Source organism: the organism of the source record quoted next, unplaced genomic scaffold (genome assembly GCF_019419815.1).
Source record: "Pyrus x bretschneideri cultivar Hongxiangsu unplaced genomic scaffold, Pyrus_bretschneideri_v1 Contig87, whole genome shotgun sequence".
Classification (NCBI taxonomy): domain Eukaryota; kingdom Viridiplantae; phylum Streptophyta; class Magnoliopsida; order Rosales; family Rosaceae; genus Pyrus; species Pyrus x bretschneideri.
The window spans coordinates 773,494-783,435 of record NW_025999828.1 but is presented as its reverse complement, the minus strand read 5'-3'; the positions used below and the strand labels follow the sequence as shown (position 1 = coordinate 783,435).

The window sequence follows — 9,942 nt, the reverse complement described above, 5'->3', positions numbered from 1 at the left end:
ACATCAAAATGATTGATTTATATCATGAGAAACCAATGCTACGTTGTTTAATTATCAAACTGCCTATTCTTTAGAATACAATTAAGAGATAGTTTTCAATGTAATCGGAACACAAGATAATACATCACGTGTCATAGTTTAAATAGAGAGTTATTATAAAACACATCTTAAAGCGGGACATATCAACTCTGTAATCTATTTATATCATACGAGTGGTATACTACTTTGTGTTTCGAGCACACATAAAAATTTCTCCACCATTCAAAGATAGTTTTTACAAAGGAAATAAATTATATTGTCATTTATTTCTCCACCATTCATATGAGTGATATACCACTTTGGGTTCATATTTTAGGAATGTAATCTTAGAGAGACAAAATTTTTAAACCAAATGACCTAGTTGTTTATAATTAGATTATGAGTAGTGCTACGGAGACTAAAGGATGTGTCACTAAACCCTAATATTACTCTTAAATTATTACTTAAATATTGATTAACGTACTTATTTTTTATTAGAAACACATCCTTTAATTTATGAATTTGATTTAAAAATTTGGTGTCCCATCGGCACGTGACCTCTAAAGCCCTTCTGTAGACAAAAGATACAGAAACACTTGAAGCTGCTATTTCGCGAAACCGCACTCTCCCTCTCGCATTAACACACACAGCAATGGCGACAAGCTCACGGGAAGAGGCCAAGCTCGAACGATTCCTCCATTGGTTACAGGTTCCTACAATTTCCTATGTGAAATCATTCACTAATCAATAGTGCAACTGGGTTTTGTTTTTTATCATTTGGGTTTTCAAATTCAGGTTAATGGAGCGGAGCTACGCGGGTGCAAGATCAACTACTCCGATTCCAACAAAGGGTTTGGCATTTTTTCGGCTAATGATGTTTCTGATGGTAACCCACTTCTTCCTTTTAGGGATCAGCAAACTGGGTTTTTGTTTATCTATGTTTTGAGTGTCAGAAGCTGCATTCTTTGAAAACCATAAGGGCAAAATTAACCGAACAACTCGATTTTATGGGTTTCTTGGGTTGGACAAACCTTATCAACTCGAACTTATGCTCAAATTTTGGGCAATTTGATAAGTTGAGTAAACATGGACTTGATTTCTTAACCCGAACAAAAGGCAGGTAACTCAAGCAACTGGATATAAATATATGGGCTATTTACATACTATATTTTGTGTCAAACAGTAATTGTTCCTGATTTATCTTGTTCTTTGTCTAGTTTAACTATAGATATAACGAAAGGATTGAAGATGATTGAAATGTATTGATTACCATAACTACTTAGGTAAACAGCCATTCACATTTAGTACCGAGGTAAACAGCCACTCACATTTGTTCATTTTAGTTATACAAGATTTTTTCGTAATTGTTTTTTTTTGCAATCTGCTCAGCAGCTTAAGTACTATAATTTGGAAACCGGAGAAAGTCTCTTGGGCATATACATAACCCCCAGGGGCTACTTCATTTCTTTAACTTCCTTATTCAGCCAAACCGTTCATGTCCACCCCTAAATAAGAATCCTTGGGTACAAATAGATTTGTCATGTGTCCTAATAAAACCACCTTGTAAGGGGTTCGTCCTTAAAATTCATACACCAGTTTGGGATATTCTATTTTTCTTTTTAATGTGGGAAATTCTAAGGTGTAACAATCTTATATTTGGAGCATAATTTTGATTTATTTTGGGAAATAAATATCAGGGGTTCTATTAGTTGTTCCTCTGGATCTAGCAATAACTCCGATGAGAGTTTTGCAAGACCCTCTTCTTGGACCAGAATGTAGAGCAATGTTTGAAGAAGGAGATGTAGATGATAGGTTCTTGATGATCTTATATCTCACAGTGGAGCGCCTCCGCAAGAATTCTTCTTGGAAACCGTATGTATAGATTTCATTTTGTTGAATTATCAAAACCAAAATTTCTCACTTCTTTGGTAGTTAAGCTTCTCTTGGGTGGAAGATAACATCAGGTACCTTGATATGCTTCCGACCACTTTTGGCAATCCACTTTGGTTTACTGATGATGAGCTTTTGGAGCTAAAAGGGACAACATTGTATCGAGCAACGGAACTGCAGGTAAAAGATTTTTGGGCAGATGGCCATCATATTTAAATAGTCAAATGTAGGTTGTATATACACATGCCATCTGACGTGGGAAACTCCATCCAATGATGGCTTGTTATGGTTCTTCTAAGATGGTGAAGGTATAGATAATATGTACAATATGTTTTAGAAAAATTTGCTTATGACTTGCCAACAAATGCTTTTAATTTTTAACTAGTATTCAGGTGCGCAGCAGACTTTTAAGTTGGAGTTTAATTTTTGTGATATTGGTGCTATCATTTATTGGGATTTTAGGTTAAATTTGTATTGATGTTCATGCTGGAAATTATATGTATATGGTTTCACAACTTTTTCACTCTAAGCTCATTTGGCTTCCCAGCAAGCATGCCAAAGTTTTGTTTGATTTATATGGTTTTACAAAGTATCTAGATGTCAATGTTGATATATAGTTCTGTCAAATAGGGTTTAAGTAGTAATATATCTGACCAAGGATGGGTTTATCTTACAGAAGAAAGCTTGGTGTCTTTATATGATAATAAACTGAAGGCTCTGGTGAAGAAACTGTTAACTCTGGACAGGGATTTGGAAAGGTGTGTAAATATATTTTAGAAATCACAGATGTAGCGTATGATACGAATGATTGGTTTAGAAATAATTAGTTCCATTCTTTTCTTGTGGTGCTTGTCGTGCCCAGTCTTGTGACTATTTCCTAACTAGTGTTGGATCAACAAATATATAGCAGCTGTTGAAATCTTGTGAAAGTTTGGTCAACTGGAAAACATTATTTGGTTATATAAGACTATTAGAATGTAGACCGCAATTTATCATGGAATCTATCCAGTTGGTGGACATATGAAGTTTCATAGTTTTTTCATCATTTAGTATTCCGGTATGTGCATGCTTATTCTACTGTCAATGAATTGATCATCTCTTTAATGGTCAGACTCTTGAAATATGGTATCTTATGGCAGACTGTCCAATTTTTTCATGCTATTAAGCATTCCATTGTCATTATGTTACAAGTGAATGAGGCGTATACTCTTGTAAGATGCTATGTAAAATTGCATGTATAATAACATTCAGAAGGATAGACATTCGAATAAGTTATATGCATCCTAAGAATTTACTATGATTAATTACTGATCCTATACAATACCTGTTCTTTCGTTTTCAGAGATGTGTGCTTTGAAGATTTCCTCTGGTAGGTACCATCTTTGCAAATAATCTAATGATTTTTAAAATTGAATCCTCTCCTTAATAATTTCTTCATGGTGCTTTAGACTTTGTTCCTTATGTTTTACAATTGCTGTCATGCTAGGGCAAATTCTCTTTTTTGGACCCGTGCTTTAAACATTCCCCTTCCATATTCTTATGTATTTCCCAAAATTCAAGAAGGCAGTGCTTCAGATGGCAAAAATATTGAGGTTTCTACTAATATTTGCAAAGAAGAGTTGGTTAATGGCAAAGATGAAAAAGGTTAGGTCAATTTTTTCCCGTGACTAATTTCTCATGCCAAATCTTCAGATATACTTTATTAGTGTGTACTAGGTGCTTGATTTGGTATTTGTTGATACAAAATATTTCTGTTTATTCTAACATTAGTGATTTCTCTATTTAGGATGTCATGTTGAAGGGATTGATATTCCAGTTAGTAAAGCGACATCCACGCCTAAACAAAAAGAGACTGTCTGGGTTGAGGGTCTTGTTCCTGGCATTGACTTTTGCAACCATGGTATGCCAGTTGCTTATCAAGCGTTTGGAGAGTCTTTATTCTGTAAACCTTGCTGAAATATGTGGCTCTTCAGATATAAAGGCAGCAGCAACATGGGAAGTTGACGAAACTGGATCGATAACTGGAGTTCCTAATTCTATGTATCTTCTCTCGGGTAGCATTCTCTTAATATCAGTTTCTCCTTTTTCCTTTTTCCTTTTCTAGCTGAAAAAGTAACTGCGTATTTAATTACACACTCATAATATCTTGTATTGGTTTCATAACACAAGTTTATCTCATCGTGGCTGTTGCTATTGAATTTTTGCAGTACTTGTTGTCGCTTCTTTTATCTTTTTATACTTAGCAGAGTTTTAATCTCATCACATAAAAGTATGTAAATGTGACAGTTTCTATGATTTGTTACTATACTTGTTTTCTTGGGTTTCAGGGATAATTATACTTGTTTTCATTTCTGTTCTTTGGTCTAATTAGCTAGGCTGTTTTACTTACCATGATATTCTCTCTCTTCAATTGGAAAGCTGGACAACCCTTGCAGGTTGACGCAGAAATTTCCATAAGTTATGGTAGCAAAGGGAACGAGGTACAGTCTGGTGTCTCTTATTTTTTCCTTTGTTTCTGATACCGAAGTTACTTTTAACATTGTAGTTCTCGTACTCTGCATACCTCCTAACAGGTGCCACCAGACTCGGCCTTCATCCTAGTAACTTACATAATCTCGTCAAAATGGTTGCCTGTATTGCATTGAATGTCAACATTTTCATGCATTGAGCATACATTCTTACTTAGGCCTATGAGTCCTACTGATTTCACTTAGTTCTGACGTGCCATCGTTGTTTATTTGTTCAGAAATCTTATTTTTCTAGTTTAAATTGATGAAACTACTTTTTCTTTGCTATCCCATATCTTGTTTTCCTGATCCATTTTATCATTTAAAAAGCTCGATCAACTTTCTGAGTCTGAGCCCTTGTCTGTGTTTGATGCAGGAACTACTTTATCTGTATGGTTTTGTCCTTGATGGTAATCCAGATGACTATCTCATGGTAGTGCCTCTATGTTGGAATATCTTGTGACTTGTCTTGAATGCTCATTGGTTTCTTAAATTACTCATTCACAATAGTAATAATGTCTTAAATATCCAGAGAAACTTAAATTTGACTCTATTTGATTTATTCAGGTTCATTATCCAGTAGAAGCCATTCAAAATGTTCCCTTTGCTGACTCGAAAGCACAGCTTCTCGAAGCACAGGTCAGCTATTGTCTCTTTCTGAATTTCATTAAGAAAGAAAATAAGTAACGCGATTGTAAATTTAATGGCATACACGGAAATATTTCTTATTTTTTTTGTTTGTTTCCAATGCAAATTTGCTTCATTATTCATAAACCTGGTTGTTCACAGAAAGCTGAAATGAGGTGTCTGTTACCTAGAAGTTTACTGGATCATGGCTTTTTCCCAGTAGGCAACTCAACTACTGAAGGAAGTGAGAAGTGCAAAATCGACCATGTATGCAGCTATAGTTGGAGTGGTCAGCGAAAGATGCCATCGTACTCACACAGGTTGGTTTTTCCTGAAAGCTTTTTGACAGCCTTGAGGACTATAGCCATGACGGAGGATGAGCTATTTCAGGTTTCATCGCTGCTGGAAGAGGTAACAGTTCTGCAGCTATGTATTTCCTTCCATCAAATACCTTTGCCATTTTGAGTTTTTAACTTTTTAGTCATGGTGTATACTACCTGTCAAGTGTCTAATTATATACTTAATATTGTTTCAATCGGCCTGAAGTTGCAATGCACATCTGTTTCGAATCATTTACTTCCCTGATTAATATCCTAATTAAATTTATTTTATCTTGAAGCTTGTACAATCAAGAGAGGGGAGGCAACCATCTGATTCAGAAGTTCAAGCAGCAGTATGGGAAGCTTGTGGTGATTCCGGAGCTTTGCAAATACTCGTTGATCTTCTTAACATGAGGTAACTAGTAGGAACCATGTGTTATTTAGCAATGTATTAAGATCAACTTCTCGATCCGCATGCCTATATACATGCTACTTTCAGAAGAGTTGTATTATTAGTTGCCTAACCGGATTTCCAACACGCAAGGATGACGGATCTTCAGGAGTCTTCTGGTACAGAGGACAGCGACACCATTTTGCTTGAAAAGACACGTATTACTGAAAGTGCAAACCAGCAGAACGAGAACAATTTAAGGTACCATCTTCGCCAAAATGACTCCTCTCTCATGCAATTTAAGGTACCATCTCCGCCAAATTTTACTTCGGTGTTCATGAAAACTTAGCTGCACCACGTTTATCGATTGAGGATGGTAAAAAATTGGGTGACTTTGGATGCGGATCCTATTTATCAATGTTTTTTTATTGAAATCTTGTTGGTTTTTTATTTTTTATTGAAGTTCCTGAAATAAATGCGTATTTCTATGTAGGTTATTAAAATTTTTAAATTAAAATTTGATATTTGTAGTCATTTATATTAATGAGATTTTAAATAAATTCCATAATTTGTTGAAAATATTAAAAGAAATTATACTTAAATAAAACCATGATTTGTCATTACTTATATTAATGACATTTTACATACAAAAAATTAGTAATTTTTATACGATGCATTTTACATACAAAAAGTTGGTACATTTTATACAAAAAATGGTGATACGTTTTATATAATGGGTACATTTCATATAGAAAAAAACAATGGGTACATTTTACACAAAAGAGATGGTACTTACAAAAAAACAAAAAAAAAAACGGGTACATTTTTACATATAAGTTAACAAAGTGGTGCCTTTTTAAAGACAAATGGGTACATTATTAATAAATTATGGGTACAAATAAAAGGTCAAAAAAATATGAGTACAAATAAAAGTTTCAAAAATATGGACACAAAAAGAAATTAATATATGGGTACAAACTAAAGCTGAATAGAAAATTGGCACAATTTAAGAAAAAAGGTTGCGAATTAAAATGGGTACAAACTAAAAATAAAAATATATGATACAAAATTTAGTCATAAATATAAATATATCAAATGTAACGTTTCTAACACTAAATGAATAATTTTGAAATAAATATATCAAATGGAACCTAATTTCTCCTAAAAAAATTATTGTCATGTCATTCAAATTCTAGGATGTGATAGAGCAAAAATCCTACAAATAGCATTGAACTGATTTCCTGTTCTAACACGAGAAGGAGCCTTTGAAATTCGAAGTTTTTCATGCGTTGTTTAGAAGTAGGAGCTCTTACAAACTACGAAATCTTGTTACCGTGTTATGGAGCCTATCTGGCAAGCTTCCGCATTTCTGCAACATATTCATCTTCTCGTGCGTTTTGCCTATTGAAGCACTCAATATGTTTGTGTTAATCTTGGATTTCCTTTTTCTGTTGGTGGCTGCAGTGGAGGGACGGACGGCGTTGCACGACACAAGTCGATGACTCGAAACGTGTGGTCTAGTATAATTTATAGACGGGGGCAGAAGCAACTCACTCGACTGTTCCTCAAGGAAGCGGAACACGCCCTGCAATTAGTCCTCAGCGAAGGGAACTGACTGTGTGTTAAATCATGCAAGCCTTAGTTTCCGATTTGGGATGTTCGTAATAAAAGCTCCTTCTGTACACAGCTAGAAGCCTAGAAGTGCTTTCTGAACCGGCTAGTGCTTGTAATTATTCTTTTTGGTTCATGCTAGTCATTATTTGTTTCCCGCATCCAAGTAATGGCCAAAGTTTTGCTTCCCAACTTCTTTGGTTACTAGTCTATGTAAACTTAGAGACATGTTATTCCACAGTGAAATGAAAATACCAAATTATGGCAGTTTTGGTGCCTGACAATCGTCCATGCAAGCGGGTGGCTGTTTTGATGCCTGTACTGCCCACAATGTGGCGCCAGCTGACAGCCACCAACCATGCGCATGGGCGGCTATTGGTTGTTGATTCACTGGGTACCCACAATGCAGCAACACAGCCACCATGGACCGTCACCACTGTAGCTCTAGACTTTCACGGCAACTCTGTAGTTCATAGCCCCCACAAAAGGCCTCCAAATTTGTTCAAACGAAGCAGCCTTCTTTTCTTGTGTGCTGTCTTCAGGCCTCTAGGCCAGCTACATTCTTAAGTGTCCACCCTACTGCATACGGAGCGGCTGCAGCAATGGCGCCATTGAAGAGAGTAATCGCCACAGAGAATGCATAGTTCTGGCCTGCAATCTTGGCCTTGGTAATCCCCAGAAGCGCGAGGGCAATTGCAGACAGGACACAAGCACCAACAAACTTAACTGAATCGTTGTTTGTAAACGGAATGAGGACGATGAATGATAGGAGAGGAGCACTGCCAAACACAAGGAAGGCTGGAAATGTGGCAAGGCCATTCTTCCACGACTTTTCTGCTTTATCGGGCGGCAGCATTCCTTGAGCCACCATCTTCTCCCGCACCAAGATGTTATTGTATTTTGCAAAAATGCTCACAACCTAGTACAAAGTAATGAACAACTTCATATATTTAGTCCTTAGCACAAATTAAGTATTTGCTTTAGATTATGCAGGAAGGGCAAGCATACCGTGGCGGCATCATCAACGTCCATCCCGAGTTCTTGATACTTTTGGAGCAACTCCATTAGCTCGGGGCCATTCCGATTACCGACATCCCATTCAGTTACCGCTCTTTGTTTAGAGGCCACTTCCTTTTCACTGTTGCTAGATGTAAAATCTCCAAACCCCATCGATATTCCATCTGCCACAAGGTTTGCAAATCCAAGCACCAACACATCCACTACAAAACACAGTAGTTGGAGATGAATAAAGATGCTAATTAATGTAGTCACCTTGGTGGGTGTGTGTGCGTGTGTGTATGTTCCAGTTCCACACTAGAAAGATGTTATTTCACCTGGCTTCTGATTTCGTAATCCTTTTTTGAGTTGTAAAACACTAAACAAAATTTGAGAAAACTTCAGGAGTACTAATGGATTCGTCAATACCTCTTAACTCTTTTAACTATAATTATTGGCTACAACCAGTTGTATTCAACCATGTCATTATTTGTCGTGTCGCGTGATTATCTATGACAAATAAACAAGTGCTTATGTATAATTGCTCTTATAAACCATTCAACTTAGAGAATCAAATGACAATTCATCAAATCAACAATGTCGATTATACAAGCAAATTCTAAAGGTCATAGGAAAAAAAAACCAAGCATGCATTTTACACATTTTCTTTGGATACATATGTTTCTGAAATTAAAATGAAAGAAGAAGGAAGGATAATGAGACAGTTAATTACCGGTGGAGATACGACTAGCAGAGATGGAAGAAATGAGAGAGGAGGAGGTGATGATGGCATCAAGACCTGCATACAAAATGATGTTGGCATAGTCTCCTTTCCATGGCTCTTTTGGCCTCTCACTTCTAACTCTTCTTCTTACCACCATCACTTCAAATACTTCCATTCATAACATCGTCGTCTGATTCGATTAGCCTGCTATAATCTGTATCTGCTATTGTTACCGTTTTACTGTCTACAATCCAAGCTTTTTCCACAGTTTCATGCATTAGCTCGGATATTAAATAACTCACAATCAAGGGTTAACAAAGATAAAGGGAGTGAAAAAAAAGAGAGGGTGTGTCAGGTGTCACTGGGCATGCAAGTCGTTTGACATGTTGCCACCTGTGTTGTTTTGTTGGTGGTGGTAAGTGGATTTGGATCCTCGCCAAATCCCTTCTACGGGAATTTTGGATTAACGTACGTGGACTGTTGATCAAAAAATCATGCGGCCATAATCAAATCTTTTTTTATATTTTTAAAAGTAAAGTAGCCTCGTTTTACATGAAAAATATAATAAAGGAAAAAATTGTGACCATACGATTTTTTATCAATGGTCCATGTGCATTGATCCCTAGGATCCAGAGGGAGGGGATCCAGTGAGGATCCAAATCCGTGGTAAGTATATATGAGTGGTGAGTCTGCCTCGTGGCCTGTCTGCCTAAAAAAGTACATGAGTTGAATGTTTAAAAATGAAAATTTTGTAAACTTGATGATTTAACTTTGGTATACAAATTGTGCTAGAAAGATTCCGACCAAAAAATTTGTATAAAAATAGAGGGCTAACTACATTTTACCTCTTTACAAGTT

General features: G+C 36.2%; 2 protein-coding genes across 2 annotated transcripts; one reads left to right on the top strand and one right to left on the bottom strand.

The window, feature by feature from the left end:
- Positions 1-596: 596 nt before the first annotated feature.
- On the top strand, positions 597-7,631 carry LOC103939544. Its single transcript, XM_048576246.1, has 16 exons — positions 597-727; positions 814-904; positions 1,716-1,890; positions 1,983-2,088; positions 2,539-2,666; positions 3,251-3,277; positions 3,395-3,552; positions 3,695-3,808; positions 3,882-3,962; positions 4,327-4,388; positions 4,792-4,848; positions 4,983-5,054; positions 5,205-5,453; positions 5,662-5,777; positions 5,907-6,014; positions 7,218-7,631. The coding sequence occupies exons 1-16, from the start codon at positions 671-673 to the stop codon at positions 7,366-7,368; spliced, it is 1,752 nt and encodes a 583-aa protein (XP_048432203.1). The 5' UTR covers positions 597-670; the 3' UTR covers positions 7,369-7,631.
- A 271-nt stretch (positions 7,632-7,902) lies between these two features.
- LOC103939547 lies at positions 7,903-9,362 on the bottom strand. The gene is made up of 4 exons (XM_048576245.1): positions 9,254-9,362; positions 9,094-9,159; positions 8,373-8,584; positions 7,903-8,283 (listed from the first exon to the last, which is right to left on the bottom strand). The coding sequence occupies exons 1-4, from the start codon at positions 9,360-9,362 to the stop codon at positions 7,903-7,905; spliced, it is 768 nt and encodes a 255-aa protein (XP_048432202.1).
- Positions 9,363-9,942: the final 580 nt, after the last annotated feature.

Excerpts from the sequence above, each read along its gene's own strand:
- LOC103939544 (XM_048576246.1), top strand. The coding sequence starts at position 671 with ATGGCGACAAGCTCACGGGAAGAGGCCAAGCTCGAACGATTCCTCCAT. Across the intron at positions 3,809-3,881 it reads CATTGACTTTTGCAACCATG|ATATAAAGGCAGCAGCAACA; the intron begins GTATGCCAGTTG and ends GTGGCTCTTCAG. Across the intron at positions 4,849-4,982 it reads ATCCAGATGACTATCTCATG|GTTCATTATCCAGTAGAAGC; the intron begins GTAGTGCCTCTA and ends TGATTTATTCAG.
- LOC103939547 (XM_048576245.1), bottom strand. The coding sequence starts at position 9,362 with ATGCATGAAACTGTGGAAAAAGCTTGGATTGTAGACAGTAAAACGGTA. Across the intron at positions 9,160-9,253 it reads CGACGATGTTATGAATGGAA|GTCTTGATGCCATCATCACC; the intron begins GTATTTGAAGTG and ends TTTTGTATGCAG. Across the intron at positions 8,585-9,093 it reads TGCTAGTCGTATCTCCACCG|TGGATGTGTTGGTGCTTGGA; the intron begins GTAATTAACTGT and ends TGTGTTTTGTAG.